Source organism: Physeter macrocephalus, chromosome 4 (genome assembly GCF_002837175.3).
Source record: "Physeter macrocephalus isolate SW-GA chromosome 4, ASM283717v5, whole genome shotgun sequence".
NCBI classification, from domain to species: domain Eukaryota; kingdom Metazoa; phylum Chordata; class Mammalia; order Artiodactyla; family Physeteridae; genus Physeter; species Physeter macrocephalus.
Window position 1 is genome coordinate 105,641,274 of NC_041217.1, and position 16,914 is coordinate 105,658,187.

At 39.2% G+C, this 16,914-nt stretch overlaps 1 protein-coding gene across 3 annotated transcripts in view; it reads left to right on the forward strand.

The window, feature by feature from the left end:
- LOC102983740 (guanylate-binding protein 5) overlaps positions 1-10,485 on the forward strand; it is a 37,718-nt gene extending 27,233 nt beyond the window's left edge. For 2 of the 3 annotated variants that reach the window (XM_028489178.1, XM_055084483.1), the window contains 7 exons: positions 694-890; positions 1,256-1,498; positions 2,540-2,820; positions 3,592-3,804; positions 4,591-4,693; positions 4,989-5,170; positions 6,604-6,799. In XM_028489178.1, coding sequence (XP_028344979.1) covers positions 694-890; positions 1,256-1,498; positions 2,540-2,820; positions 3,592-3,804; positions 4,591-4,693; positions 4,989-5,170; positions 6,604-6,717 — 1,333 coding nt within the window. In that variant the 3' untranslated portion in view covers positions 6,718-6,799. Of the gene's footprint in view, positions 1-693; positions 891-1,255; positions 1,499-2,539; positions 2,821-3,591; positions 3,805-4,590; positions 4,694-4,988; positions 5,171-6,603; positions 6,800-8,775; positions 8,861-9,553; positions 9,645-10,311 lie in introns of those variants that run through there. The other variant, XR_003679567.2, reaches the window with a different exon arrangement.
- Positions 10,486-16,914: the final 6,429 nt, after the last annotated feature.

Below are 16,914 nucleotides of genomic sequence, written 5' to 3' on the forward strand. Positions count from 1 at the left end.
GATGAATGGATAAAGAAGATGTGGCACATATATACAATGGAATATTACTTAGCCATAAAAAGAAATGAAATTGAGTTATTTGTAGTGAGGTGGATGGACCTAGAGTCTGTCATACAGAGTGAAGTAAGTCAGAAAGAGAAAAACAAATACTGTATGCTAACACATATATATGGAACCCCCCCCAAAAAAGGTTATGAAGAACATAGGGGCAGGTCAGAAATAAAGAAGCAGGTGTGGAGAGTAGACTTGAGGACACGGGGAGGGGGAAGGGTGGGCTGGGATGAGGTGAGAGAGTGGCATGGACATATATACACTACCAAGTATAGAATGGATGGCTGGTGGGAAGCAGCTGCATAGCACAGGGAGATCAGCTCGGTGCTTTGTGACCACCTAGAGCGGTGGGATAGGGAGGGAGGGAGGGAGATGCAAGAGGGAGGGGATATGGGGATTTATGTATACGTATGGCTGATTCAGTTTGTTATACAGCAGAAACTAATGCACCATTGTAGAGCAATTATACTCCAATAAAGATGTTGGGGAAAAAAAGGGGGCAAGAAAAAGAGTCCTTATATTTACCGATGAAATGAGGATTGGTTATGACCCAAAGGGAATATAAAAGTATAGGAGGGCATGGAATTAAATATGGTTTAGACACAGTTTTATTTCTAACAGTTTTCCTTAATTGCATCTCAGCTATGTGACAGAACTGTCAAACCTGCTCAGAACAGTTACCTCACCTGATCTTCATGGGGTAGACAATGCAGCTGACTTTAAGAGCGTCTGTCCAGACTTAGTGTGGACTGTGAGAGATTTCTACCTTGACCTGGAAGCAAATGGGCGACTCATCACAGCTGATGAGTACCTGGAGAATTCACTGAGGCCAAAGCAGGGTAACAGGGACTTCAGTTTTGGAAAGAGGGAGAAAAATAGCACAAGAAATTATCTCTTGTGTGTTGCTGGTTAAAGTTATAGTTTCCTATATTTACTCACCTGACTAAATTATCACATAAATAATTAATACTATTGATTTAAAGTGAACTAATACATTCAATATTAAATTGTATTGCTCCCCTGTTCTTGGAGCAAATTACTTTTCCATTTGCCTTTCTCTGATTGATCACGTTTTAAGTTTTTGCTTAGGGTTTGTGAAAATGTAGTGAAATAAATAAATAGGTAGAAAACACATTTATTTGTGGGAAAGAGATTAAAATGAAAGTTAACCCTATACTCAATAATCCTATTTTTCCTTCCTCAGGCACTGATCAACATCTTCAAAATTTTAATTTGCCCCGTCTGTTTATACAGAAATTCTTTCCAATAAAGAAATGCTTTATTTTTGACTTGCCCACTCATCGGAAGAAGCTTGCCCAGCTTGAGACACTGCATAATGATGACCTGGATCCTGAATTTGTACAACAAGTGGCAGATTTCTGTTCCTACATCTTCAGCCATTCCAAGACTAAAACTCTTTCAGGAGGCATCAAGTTCAATGGATCTCGTGAGTACCTCTTCAAGGATTTTCCTTCAATCCAAAATAGAGAATGGGAGCACTGTTATAATTTTCTCCTTCCACTGTTGAAAATACATAATCAGCTACTACCAAGAAAACCATACATATCATATTTATTAAATTCAGGTGAGTGCCAAAAATATTTCTAGGCTTTTTTAGCAATGCCTGCAAAAAGATAAATTAGGAATATAACCTGATGAAAAGGTCAGGTTAAAAAAGTTCTACCTATAAGTGGTCCACTGTTGAACTAGACTAACCCACATGGGTTGGCAGCATTTGTTCTACTGATATTATGGATACTTATTATGCCTTTGATAGGCAGAAGATGAGGAAAACACATACATTCTCTGTATAAATAGAATGTGCTTGATACAAACATTAAACAAGCAGATGCCCAAGTTGTCTAGAACCCTTAAAGAAATCTAAGCAGACTTTTTGGTCCAGTTGTTCCTAAATACTCTATGTCTTGGAACTTTGTCAATTATTGCTATGCTTTAAAGGGAAGTTGAGTGCAAACAAAAATAGCTAAGGACAAGGAAGACAAACAGGAATGTTCCAACAAAGAGTAAGGTGACCTGGTCTAATTTGCCTACTTTGTGATTTTTCTAATGAGGGTAACACTCATACCAGCTTTACATGTTGAAGTGGAGGAGAAAATGGAATTCTGAAGGAAACAGAAACCTGAAGAAGAGAGAAAGAATGGGAAGTATAAAGAGGCAAAAGGTCTATAGTATTCTAATCAAATGAATACATACAATTTTATATAACCATTTCCTCATTTCTCAATGAGAAAATGATGAAATGTGGATCATCACATAGATCTTGAACTTTCCTCTTTGAACACTTGCTTTTCTCAAAGAATTAAAGATCTGTCTTCTTGGTCACATAATTTCCCAAAGGAACTTATTTGGGCTACTTGAACACTGTGCAGGAGGCTGAATATGCTAAATTAACATTCTCAGAACTACTCAGTTCAGAGCATGTCCCTTTTCTCTGCAAATAATTCAAGCATCTCTTCCTCCTGTGAAGATCTAGAGAGCCTGGTACTGACCTATGTCAATGCCATCAACAGTGGGGATCTGCCCTGCATGGAGAACGAAGTCCTGGCCTTGGCCCAGATTAAGAACTTGGCCGCAGTGCAAAAGGCCATTGCCCACTATGACCAGCAGATGGGCCAGAAGGTGCAGCTGCCCACGGAAACCCTCCAGGAGCTGCTGGACCTGCACAGGACCAGTGAGGAAGGTGCTATGAAAGTCTTCATGAAGAACTCTTTTGAGGATATAGACCAAGGGTGCCAGGAAAAATTAGAGGTAATTAAGTTTTTTTGCTGTAGTTCATGGGGTTTAGGGGCAATATAGGCAAGGTATTGCTATGAGGCAAAAATGAGGCAAAATGAGGACTTAATTAAGAGAAACAATTCTTACTAGACTGAGAGACAATGACTATCACTTATGCGACCAAGATATCACTATTATTCTGAAAACAAACAAACAAAAAACCAAGCAAATAAATATGTAACTACTCTGGACCCTATAGATTCTGAAACTTTCACATGCAGACAACTCAACTTACTATGTTACACCCATGGACTAATTTTTTTTAAGTAATCTTATCCCTTAAAAATGTATTCATAAAGTATTAATTAACTTTCCTTTTTTATTAATCAAGCATACAGAATTGCCAAATGGATCTACTAAAATATTATGTCCCTAGGTTTAATAGCACACACTCATCTATTCTACCTCATTGGGAATCCCAGCCCAGTATACTACTGGGATGGTTGTAAAACAGTAGGCTGCATTTAAAATTAGGGCACGAGGCTAGAGATCTGCAGTCTGAAGATCCTATCTAAAGCAGAAAAAGCAAAAGAATGGGGTTCCAGGAGATTTCAAAAACAAAAGTAAAGTCATTTTTCTACAGTGTATCATCCTTGGAACTTTTCTAGGTTTGGTAGGGAGGATATAGTATTGCTTGTAGTCCTTGAATTTACAGAAAAAATACAGAGATTCTTTTTGTAAACCATTTCTAAAAGTACTGTAGTGTTGCTAACACCTTTTCCATGGGCCCTTTTCCCTTTGAAGACCCTGCTAGAAGCCAAACAGAATGACTTTTGTAAACGGAATTTGGAGGCATCACTGAATCGCTGTTCAGCTTTACTTCAGGATATTTTTTGTCCTCTAGAAGAAGATGTGAAGCAAGGGATTTATTCAAAACCTGGGGGGCATCGTCTCTTCCTTCAGAAGAGAGAAGAGCTGAAGGCAAAGTACTATCAGGAGCCCAGGAAAGGAATACAGGTACCCCTAGTTTTATGTATGAATTATGGGGAATTGCTAGGGGTCTTCTTTTTTCGGACAGGAAGAATGAGAGCTGTGGTATTAAACTGAACTATCACCATAGTCACCAGACTTTTATCACAACCTTCAACACTCATTGCAACAAAGGGACTTTTTTGGTTACATAGTACAGAATCCCAATAATTGAACTAACTTAAGAAAATAATTCACTGGCTCACATAAACTAAAGGCAAAATGTTTAAATTTAGTTGTAAGTGTAGATATATGTTCAAGAGTTTAACATAATCAGTTGATTACATGTAACAATGTAATCAATTTTCCCCTTTCCTTTTTCTTTCCAATCTCAACTCCAGTTTTCTGTTCTGTTTTCCTCAGCATTGGCATCATTCTCAGGCAGGCTCACCCCACACAGCAGCAAAGATGACGCCAACAGCTCGCAGCTTAACTATTCCTTTGTGCCCTCAGTCTCATGGGAGAGAAAGCATCTTTCCCACCATCCATATCAGTCTTTTTTTTTTTTTTTCATATCAGTCTTTAAAACACCCAAGCTGCAGTATTTTCCGGCCTGTACCCAAATATTTTGCATCAAGTGGCCTTGGGTACTCTGACAGGCCAGCCTGGAGCTTGTGCCCACCCCTTGACAGAAAAGGGCTTGACTGATAGTTTCACCAAGTACAGACTGAGCACTTCCAGGGAGGAAAAGATGCTGGGAAGAAAAAGAAATAAAGAGGTTTATAACATTTCTAATCATTTCCTAGCTCTAACTGCATTTTTTGGGGTTCCTAGGCTGAGGAAGCTCTGCAGAAATATTTACAGTCCAAGGAGTCTGTGAGTGTTACCATTTGGCAGACAGATCTGGTTCTCACAGCAAGGGAAAAGGAGATGGAAGGTGAGAAGAAAATGGAAAAAAAAATGCAAGACAGAAATTCTATACATTTTAAATTAATTTGGTCTGGTTCACCTGGGATCATTAAACAAGAGCAAGAATGGCAAAGATGTGCCATTCTTAGCTCCTCAGTCTATATCTGAATAGGGCATATACTGTCAGCTACAATATGATTACCTGGAGGGGAAATATGACCCCAGGGAATTTTCTCTGTGAAGTAGCAGCAATAACAAATGAGTGGGAGGCATAAGAAGGGTACTTTAATCCTAGAGAAATTTGCCATTTTCTTCCTTTTCAGAGGCACGTGTGAAAGCAGAGTTTATGAAGGCTGAAGAGCAAAGGTTGGGAGCAATTCTAATGCAGCACCAGCAAATGATGAAGCAGAGGGAGAGACTCCATCGGGAACAAGTGAGACAAATGGAGATAAACAGAGTGTACCAGCAGGCACTGCAACAGAGGGCCCAAGAACGTCGGCTCAAGGTACTCATCAATTATTTCATTTCTGGATTTTAATCATATTCCCCTCTCTGTATGGATGAGAACATGAAGCACTGACAATGTGGGAGAGGCAGCGTAATATTATGGCTCAGGGCAAGGACTCTGGAATCAGACAGCCTGGGTAAAAAAACCAGCTCCACTTCTTATATTATAAATATATTATATATATTATAAATATATAAATATATTGTTCAGAGATGGTTATAATACCTATTTTATAGGGCTATTTTGATACTTAAATGAGTCAATATTTGTGTTTAGAATGACGCTTGGCACAACATAAGCACTATTAATTTGTTAAGCAAAATCCAAGGATATTTCTAACCCACAGTAATTAGTCTTTTTTGTTATCTTGTTAATTGCTCTAGCTAGTCTTTTCCACTGGTCATAGATTACCTTGCTAAATTAATTTCATATTACTGTGTTTATGCCCCTGTCCTTTCTTTAATTGTCACTGGTTCTGAAAGCCTTTAACTTGTTTCATCCAGTCCTCTACTATTATTATCACTCAATTAACAGTTGTTCTTATTTACCAAGCACTGTACAAAGCACTTTACACACATTCTCTAATCTAATCTATTCACTGTGAATCAGAGCCATTATGTCCTTATTTTTCTGATTAGAAAAATTAGGTTCCAAAGAGATAACTAAATGCCAATATCATACATCCTAGCAAGTTATCAAAACAGCCTTCCCAGTGAGTGAGATCTACAATGCTTTTGTTTCTACAAACCTAGTCTGAAATTCTATGTGAGCACCCTTATGAGACAAAGGACACCCTCCTCCTCCTCCAGGGTGGCTGATCTACCTGTAGGTCCTTGTTTTCCAGACACTGCTCCAAGACAATTTTGAAATTACAGACCTGCACTGAAGGACAGTATTTTCAACCTGGTGTTTCTGATCTCCCCACACTGTCCTTCTACTTTTACCCCATAACAGTGGAGACATGAAACAAATTCCCTTATCTAAGGCTCAGACTCCTCACCTGATTGTGGATATCACCTAGACACCTAGTTGTTGTATCAATCGCTCCTTGTAATACTAGAGCTGACACTCCTCTGTGTATACATGAGAATTGAAGTCAAGATTGTGACTCAGATTCCCTAAGGACAAAGGGGGAAGGGGCCTTAGGATATAACTCTTGGAACACCAATAGTTCAGGGATTGAGAGATGATGATGTTTCTGCAGCTAGAGAAAGAGACATGGGAGAAGAATTACACAAGTAGGAAACCAAGAGTGAGACGTAAAATGGACATGAACAGAAAGGAGGAATCAGGGTCTGTCTTTTGTTACTGATTGATTAAAATAACAAAGGGAAAGTCAATGATTTGGGCTCCTTCCCTCCCCCCTCCCCCTGCAGTGATCTGGACACTACTTTTTGCTAAGCTCTTTGGTTTTATGTATCACTCTTTAGGAGGAGGCTGAAAAGCTCAAGGAGAGATTCCAAGCTGAGAGCAGAAAACTTCAGGATGAGATCCAGCATCTCCAGAGGAATGACTCACCAGATGATACATGTATCTTACTCTAAAGAACTAAACACTAGAACTTCATTTTCTTGTTCACTTTCATTGAAGACACAAAGGAACAAGAAACTATAGAACTTGAGACAATCACCATTTAAATAAACTTCATAATAATTATACTGAGTTTTGTATTGAGTTATAAAGTTATGATGCTCATAATTGGTAAAACGTGCATTTCACTAATTTCAATAGTTTAAATGTTGTTTGCTTCCTTAAAGAGATTATGACTTGTATTATAAGGGACATATTATCATTGCCTCTATTGGCAGTGATATTGGGCAGGATCTATCAAGGGAGACTTTCTCTTGTACACCAATACCACCCCTCAAATTTTCCATATTTGTCTCAATGGGGATTGGAAGAGACCTGGGGCGGTGTTTCTACAATAAACTAAGTCACATGGAATTTGCCCAGTGACTTGGACTCAGGTGGGCATCACTCCTGCCAAGTGGTTTTGTGCTGGATGCCATCAGGGAGAGGCACTGATGATAAAGCACACGTAAAAAAACTAACCTAGCTTCTTAGTGGAGACGTGTATGGTTCCCAACTGGGTGGAGGCTTCTCAGTCTATGGGCAATTATATGACTCCTGGTCATGGTCAGTAGACAGTCTGCTTAGACTATTCTAAGCTGTAAGCAAATAACATCATAATGAAATAGAGGTGCTCTAGAAGATGGAAGGAACTACCAGCATGGAAATTGTGTCATAGGCTGAAGAGCTAAAGAAGCCTAACCTTCCTGTTATCCTCACCAAGGGCATAACTTAAATAGGACATTATATATTATGAAGCAATTTATATTGGACTTGGTAATTGTGTATCACATCTTTATAATCCTTTAAATCTGTAAATAAATGGTATAAGGCAGGGGTTCCCAATGCCTGAGCCATGGACAAGTACCAGTCTGTGGCCTGTTAGGAACCAGGTCGCAGAGTAGGAGGTGAGCAGCCGGCAAGCGAGCGAAGCTTCATCTGTATTTACAGCCGCTCCCCATCACTCGTATTACCGCCTGAGCTCCGCCTCCTGTCAGATTAGTGGTGGCATTAGATTCTCATAGGAGCGCAAACCCTCCTGTGAACTGTGCATGCGAGGGATCTATGTTGCACGCTACTTATGGGAATCTAATGCCTGATGATCTGAGGGGGAGCTGAGGTGGTGATGCTAGTGCTGGGGAGTGGCTGCAAATACAGATTATCATTAGCAGAGAGGTTTGACTGCACAGAGACCATAATAAATCAATTGCCTCCAGACATATCAAAACCCTATCAGTGGGTGGCAAAAGAAAACAAGCTCAGGGCTCCCACTGATTCTGCTTTATAGTGAGTTGTATAATTATTTCACTATATATTACAATGTAATAATAATAGAAATAAAGTGCACAATAAATGTAATGCGTTTGAATCATCCCGAAACAATCCCCTCTCCCCCAGTCCATGGAAAAATTGTCTTCCATGAAACCTGTCCCTGATGCCAAAAAGGTTGGGGACTGCTGGTATAAGGTATGCAAGATAATGTTCCAAAAGATCTCATGGGACTTATTTAATTTTATGCTTGCTTATAGTACTAAAATTAAATGATTTTAATTCTTTGCAATCATATATGAAAGCCTACTGATTTTTATTAAAAACTATGGATTCTATAAATATATCTGAGTATATATATTTTAACTGTAAGTAAAAGTACAATTTTAAAAAAATAACTATACTACTTTTTTTTCCCTCCCAATAGTTAAAAGTCTATAGGGACTTCTGAATTTCCCTAAAAATATTGAGAAGTTTTTTGAGAATTATTTTAATATTGGAAATAAAACACATTTTCTTATACCTTTCTATTTGCTTTTTGTTTCTTTGTTTTATAAATCTCTAGTGAAACAGGTTTTAAAAATTATAGAAACATTATACAAAACTCTATTTTGTTTTCCTTAAATTGCTTACTTATTTATATAAGGCGTTTCCCAATTGGATTACATTATAGGAGCTTGAAATTTTTTAGTTGCTCAAAATATGATTTACTGTTTAAAGAAGAAAAGCACATATTTTAACATTTTTTTTCCTGTTCTTTGCAGAGTTTTATTATGCTGAATTTCCCATAATCAGATAGGACCTTGTGCTGTTCAGCTGTATTTCTGGACTTGAACTGAACATCCGAAGGTACCAAAGACCATAACATATTTGGCTGAGCATTTACCTAATAATACTTTATAACTGCCTTTGCAAGCTGTACAATTAATAAAGGAAAAAAAATACATCTTAATACCCAAGGAATTGTCACGGTTGAAAAGAACAATATCTTCAAAATAAATATTGATTTCATTACTACCTCTCTTAGAGAGATTTTTTTAAAAATGGCAACTAAGCAAAATTAAGTCACTTATCTAAGATTCCAAGCTTGGTACTGGTATCTTAGACTATATTACAGAGTCTGATTTCTAGTATAATACTTTTTTATTATATTTTCAGGAAAAAAAAAGGCTTCCTCCATTCTCTTAGAACTTACAGAGGCACATGTTGCTTTCACCAGTCGTCCACAAATATTCTTACCTACCACCTTTCATTGGATACATAATTAGGAGTGAAATGTGCAAGATATTGGCTACTTATGTTCAGCTTTAGTAGTTGATTCCAAATACTTTTCCAAAATACTGAAAATCATCCTTAAAATTATAATGGTTTCTAAAAGCTTTCCAGGAGTAGTATTTTTAGGCCAAAACAATGTATATGTGTTTAATGATAGAGAATTCATAGTAAATATTTATATCTATTTAGAAATGATATATTCATGCAAACTAGTAAAATAATGTGTAGAACGCACTTGGCTATAAATATATTTTTCTGATTCAACAGACTCTAGATAACACCCCCAAAAGAGGAGGAGCAGGATGGAGGAGAGTGGAGGAGAAAAAGAAGAGAACAAGGCAGTTGAAGGAAAAGTGAGGTAAAAGGAGCAAAGGATGCTGATTCTGCCAAACTTGTCTGAAATATGCTGGGCATGTAATCTCAGCAAAAAGTGGGTACCACTGTAAAAATAACATCTCTCCTGTTATAAGGAATTGATGTTCTCCTTCAGGCTGCATCATTCTTCCCACAGTTTTGGGAAGGATTTTTCCTGAGTAGTGGTCCAATCAGTGACCTAACTCTGATGTTGAGGTTGGGGATGGAACAGCTCAAGTAATATGAGGGAAGTCCACGTAACAACTAGAATCCAGGATGTCCTGGGACCTTGAATCCTTCAGAGGGCACTTGTGGGAACCCTAGATCAGGCAATTCAGAGGCACTTACTGGTCTTAGACTATGCTGTGTCTATTAATTCTGTTTTATCAACACAAGTGCTGGTTTTGAAGGCATTGGAGCTATAATAATGACAAATAGGCAAAATGCAAATCAATTGCTTTTGATAGCAGAGTTTGATTGACCGGATGCCAAAGTCACAAATTTGAAAATTTCTTAACCTAAAATGAACTAGCCTTGAAAAGTTTTGGAAATGTATAATGGACACTTTCAAGTTTATGATAAGCTACTCACATACATATTCAACATTTGGAAATAGATGTCACAGGTAACAGAGGACGCCAAATTATCTAACTATTGTTTTAATTTCACAGATTGGATCTTAGGACCAAGGGTGAAGATGCTCTTTCTAATTGGCCTCACTTGAGAGGCACCAAATCTGTTTCTGTGGAATGGAGTTAGGGCAAAATGAGAAACAATCAGGACTCCAGGGCTGTATCTGCAGTAGTGCTTATGATCACCATTGATGATGTGGCTTGAAGTGAATTTGCTCAGTTAGTGGGAGAAGAGGAGAAAAGGTAGAGTCAGCTGAACCTGTGTTGAGGGACAAGGAACAGAAGGAAGATCAGTGCCTCTCAAGGAGAGACAGAAGACAGCCTTTAGTCTTTTTTCACGTTCACAAATACATGACGCCACATCTAGGATACTTTCTTTTATCTATGTGTCTATCCTACAAATATGAAATCTTCAAAATCACCTTACTCCCCCCAACAACAGCTTAAATTTTCATTGGGATTACATTGAATCCATAAAAAATATTTCTATCAGCTCTGCTTTGAAATCTCTGTATTTACATCCATTTTGAAACTTTTTTACCGAGTAAAGAAATTTGAGTTGACATTGTTTTTTTATTCAGTACTTTAGAAATGTTTTCCCACTTTCCCTAACTTGCACAGTTTCCAGAAAGAAGTTGTTCACCTTCTTACTCTTGTTTCTCTGTATGTAGTGTCTGCTTTTCTTGTAGCCTTCAAGATCTTTTATGTTTAGATTTCATTATTTTGCCTATGGTGTGTTTAGGTGTGTTTTTCTTTGTATTTATCCTACTTGGGTTTCTGTGAACTTCTGAATCTTTAGTGTGCTTTCAGTAATTTTAGAAAGTTCCCTTTCCTTTCCATTTTTTAATATTACAATTACATGTATATTGTTTTGATATTGTTTTGTGAGATGTGCAGAGCTACTGGTTGCTCAGTTATTTCTTTCACTCCTTGAATATCTTCATGGTTCAGTTTGGTTAATTTCTATTGACCTATCTAAAGTTCTCTGGTTCTTTCCTCCACTGGGTACTCATTCAGTCATCCGTTAAACCCATTAAAGGACTTCTTCATTTTCACTTACAGCATTTCCATCTGACTCTACTAATAGTTTCCACTTCTCCGCTGAAAACTCACATCTGTTCACTGTGTTCATCTTTCCACTAGATCCTTTAACATATTAATTATAGTGATTTTAAAAGCCCTGTCTGATGGTTCCAATACTTGGTCTATCTCTGTTTCTGCTGCTTGTTTTATCTCTTCACAATGGATACTTTTCACTTCACTTTTTTCTGTGTCTCATAATTTTTTATTGAATGCTGGCCATTGTGTAAAAAACAATTGAGGTTGAAATAATGTTTATGCTTAGAAATGGGTACATCTCTTTTCTGTTAAGATGTTTGTGGTGACCATCGATTTAATGTAGTTATAATTCAGTTAGATATGGGTTTTGTTTTTTCTACAGCTAACTTCAGTGTACCACAAGCCTCAAATTTCTCCTGTGGAGTATTACAATTACACTGTTCTTTTTGTAAAGCCTCGAGTGCCAGAAAGTTTGTCTCAGTATTGCTGTTCCACTCTCAGTTTTAGCAGACCCTGAACACCGGTGTCACATGGGTCTTTTATTTCTTTATGATCTTATTCCTATCGCAGTGATGGGCTGCTATTACCTGTAACTCAGTTCAAGGTTTCTGATGAAAGCATGGGTCATCTCTGTTCTCCAGGTACTGCTGTGCAACCTCAAACCATGAAATGCCCAACCTGCCTGTCCCACCAAGGGGGCTTCCTCATTTCTCCTGCCCTACATTTAATATTTTTCTGTGAGCACCTGATGGAGGCCAGCTTTTTAGTGTTTTACCAAACTTTGTGTAGCAGCATATTAAATAATGAGACTGTTCCTGTCTGCGTATTTTCAATAGGCTCAGCAGCTGAGTACTCTAGGTTTCAAAAGAAAACCCCACGATTTCTAAAACAAGATGCTAGACCATCTTTTCTGGAATTCAACTAACAGAATAGGAAAAACTTCATATCAACTAAATGGAGCCCCATTAAATTCTATCATTTTAATAACCCATTTTAACAAATTGTCCTTTACAATACTGTACTTTTACAGATGAACTTCTGAATGTAATTTTAAAAGGTATCCTTCCTCAAAACATTTACAAACCATGGAATCTGGAAGAAATAATCCAAATTTACTTTTTCCTCCATTATCAATTAACAAAAAACCTTGTTCACAGTCAAAAAGAACTAACTAGACTTAGATTATTCTTCTCTAGAAACCCATCTTTATAGCATCATAAACAATATTAAAAATAAAACCAAAAACACAAGAGATAAGGGGAGCTTCTTGGATCCAGGTAGGCGATAAAGGACTGTTATTATTCAGGCTTGGGTCATGTGCCCACCCTCCTTCTACATCAGTCTCTGTGTCTCAGGAAGTACAGGGCCACTATACTTAGCCCACCTTGGGTTCAACTCTCAAAATGGCCAAGATTGTTTCAGGACTCATTTTAAACAAATCTGTCTCTGATATATTGTTGCATATATTTTTAGAGTTATAACAGAATTTTCACCTCTAAATATTGTATGATTATATTTTACAAGATGAGCTCATGCAACCCAACTAGAGACTATATTTTTCTAGCTACGCTTGCAGCTTGGTATGGCCATGTGATTAAGCTTCACATGAAATATAAACAACAGGGAGATCAGCTGGGTGCTTTGTGACCACCTAGAGGGTGGGATAGGGAGGGTGGGAGGGAGGTGCAAGAGGGAGGAGATATGGGGATATGTGTGTATGTATAGCTGATTCACTTTGCTATACAGCAGAAACTAACACACCATTGTAAAGCAATTATACTCCAATAAAGATGTTAAAAAAAAGTATATGTATGTCACTTCTGGATCTGGATGAGAGAACTTTGAACTTTCACTCTGTGAAACCCTTTTTCCTTCCTACTGCCTGGATCACAGACGTGGCAGCAAACTTGGATCTTGCAGATAAATACTATGACTTGATGGGTACAGAAGAGCAGTATGCAAGGAAGCTGCACCCCCGAATGATCTGGTGGAGCAAAGTTTCCACTCAAGCCAAGAGCAGAAGGACTATAACATGTCTTCTAAGCCAGCGGTCCTTAACCTTTTTGGCACCAGGGACCGGTTTCGTGGAAGACAATTTTTCCACAGACGAGGAGGGGGGAATGGTTCAGGCGGTAATGTGAGCAATGGTTCAGGACGTAATGCGAGCGACGGGGGTGATGGGGAGCGGCAGATGAAGCTTTGCTCGCTCGCCTGCCACTCACCTCCTGCTGTGTGGCCCAGTTCCTAACAGGCCGTGGACTGGTACTTGCCCAGGGCCCGGGGGGTTGGAGACCCCTGTTCTAAGCTGTAGCAACCGCCTCCTAAATGAGCTCTTTCTCCAGTGAGCTCTTTTTTCTCCCTCTTTTCCTGCAATCAGAGTGATGCAACAAGCACAGCTCTGAGCATGCTTGATAATCTTCAAAGACTGCCTGCCTCTGGAATAAAGTCTATGACCTAGGCCACAATTGATCTTTCAACTTCATCTTCAATGAGCCCATCGGCTACAGTGGACTTCAAGTGATGTGCAGCATTTACTCACTACCATTATATATTTGCTCATTCCCTTCCTTTAAAACACATTTCCTCTAATCTCTCTTTGATGAAATCTGAGTCATCCTTCAAGATACAGCAGAAATTACACCTCCTTATGAAGTCATCTATAACCTTTCCAAATATAATTGTTGCTTTGAAATAGACTCAAATATTTCATTTGTTACATTATGTTAGCACTGATATCTTCTCACTTTATTTCATACTTTTTGCCCCCTTCAAGGTATAGTTTCGCCAAGAGTGAGAAATTTGCTTTAAATACCCAGTAAATATGGGTCTCCCATTGGATTACATGTACCAGTAAAATGTGAGTTCAAGTGTTGCTGGCAAAGATAGCATTGCTCAATTTTAATAATCCCAAATAAAGACAATTGAAAACATTGATCAGTGTGGCAGCCACACTGGCCATCTCATGGTTTCCTGAGCACACCAAGCTTGTTTTCATCTCTGCAACCTGCTGTTCTCCTGCCTGGAACACTATTCCACTTTATCTTCAAATGGCTTACCCCCTCACTTCAGTTACAACTTTAAAAAATGTTACCTCCTTAGAGAACCCTTATCTGACTAACATAGTTAGAATATCCACCTCCTCTGTCCATTACCCATTGACTTTTTACCATTCTTTATCTTCACTTGAAATTTTATATGCATATACTCATCCATGTAAACACACACATATTCATATACTAATTTATTATTTGAATTAGTATATTTCCTTTGTATGTTTTTCTCATAAACCTCTCTCTCCTTTCAAGATTGTAAACACTTCAATATCTGGGACCATGTCACAATCTGTACTTACTACAGGGATTAGCATACAATAATTACTCAATATATGCCTGTCAAATTGAATTAAATCAATATAGTACTCTTCACATTTATTATTCATTTACCTGTGTTGATTTCTTTAATTGACTAAAAGATTAAACAGCCCATCTTTGCAGGTACATACTAAGTGCTAAAATAGTTTAAAAAAAGAAATACAGCTTTCAGTTTAATGCCATTGTTGCTTGGAAGGTTCTTTCTGGTAGCATACGTATGCAGCAACCCTTTAAGGTAGATATTGAGTAAATATTTTTATTGCCAACTTTGAGTTAAGGAAATTGAAAATCTACATTGAGTTTAATATCTTAAACTGTAAAAGTGCAAATGAATACTAGAGATTAGCTAAATCCACTTAGAGATAAATAAACTGCAGCTAAGAAAAACTAACAGAATTCCCAAAGTCCTTACAAACTCTTAGTGGACTAATGCCAGAAAGACTAATGCCAAAAAGTTGAAGTATTAGCAATGTTGAAATAGAAAATTATGTTTACTTCATACATGTTTTGAAGTTTAAAAAAAAACACTGATCATTGAATTTCACCATGATATTATATTGGAAGAGTATATTTTAGCTTTTAATATTAGGAACAATAGTATATAATAACATCTTAAAGGTAAAGTTTCCTATGAAGATGAGATTAATAGCATTACATCATATATCAAAGAAAAAATAAGGATTTTAATACTTCAATATGAAGTTTGGGAGACCACACAAGATGGTGGAGTAGAAAGACACTCTCCTGAGCTCACCCCCTCTCACAGGCACACCAAAATCACAACTATTTGCAGAACAACGATTGAGGAAAAAGACTTGAACCTACTGGAAAAGATCTTCTACAACTAAAGATGTAAAGAACAACAATAAGACAGGTAGAGGGGTGGAGTCATGATATAGTCAAATCCCATACCCCTGGATGGGTCACCCATAAACAGAAAATAATTACAACTGTGCAGGTTCTCCCAGAGGAGTGAGAGGTCTGAGCCACAAATCGGGTCCCCCAGCCCAGGGGTGCTGCTCCACGAAGCATTTGGCTTTGAAGGCCAGTGGGGTTAACTTTCAGGAGTCCCAGAGGGCTGAGAGAAATAGAGAATTCATTTTTGAAGGGCACGCACAACATATCACATGCTCCAGAACCCGGGGCAGAGCAGAATTTGATAGGAGCCTGGGTCAGACCTACCTGCTGACCCTGGAGAGACTTCCAGGGAAGCATGAGGCAACAGCAGCTCACCCTGGGGACATAGACGCTGACAGCAGCCATTCTGGGGAGCTCATTCTATCACATGGACACTGGCACTGGCAAGCACTATTTTGGAATCTTCCCTCTAGCTTTTTAGCCCCAAAACCCAGCCCTGCTCTAATCCAATGGTCTGCAGGTGCCAGTGCTGGGATATCTCAGGCCAAGCAACTAACTGGGCATGGACAAAGCCCCACCTACAGCAGACAGCCTACCTTAAGACCTCCTAAGCCCACAGCCACCTCTGGACATGGCCTTTCCCACCAGAGAGCACAGAACCTGGTCCCATGCACCTGCACAAGCACTAGACCTGAGAGACATAGGGCCCTCCAGCCAGACATCCCAGGAGCCAGCTCCACCCACCAGTAGGCAGGCATCAGCCCCAGAATCCCCTGGACACTGTGCCCTCTGGCAAGCAAGGCCATGTCCAGAGGAGGCTATGGGCTTAGGAGGTCTTAAGGTAGCCTGTCTGCTTACCAGTGAGCCTGCTCTAGCCTCGGGCCCAGTTCCACCCACAAGCAGACAGACAACAGTAGCAAGAAGATTGCAGTTCCACAGTCTGTAGATATGGCCCACCCACTAGCAGGCCAGATCCTGCCCTAGGAAGGGCTGGGTCCAGACCTGGCCTACCAGCAGGCCAGCACAAACTTCAAGATACCTCGGGCCCTGCAGCTAACTGTGCAGGAATGGCCACAACTGCCAGCAATCCGACACTTGCTCTGGGATGCCTGGGCACTGAAACCAGACCACAGGGCCCAGCTCTACCCACCAGTAGGCTGGCATCAGGACCTGACTTCAGCCACCAGTAGGTGGGCAAGAGCCCTGGGGACTCCTGGACTCTGATTCCTTCAACCAGTGACAGCACTATTCCCAGGGCCCCCAGGGGTTCCACAGTGAGCCACCTTGTGACCTAGTCCCACCAACCAGTGGCTGGCAGCCTCTGCCAAAGGCAAGACCTGGCAACAAAATGGAC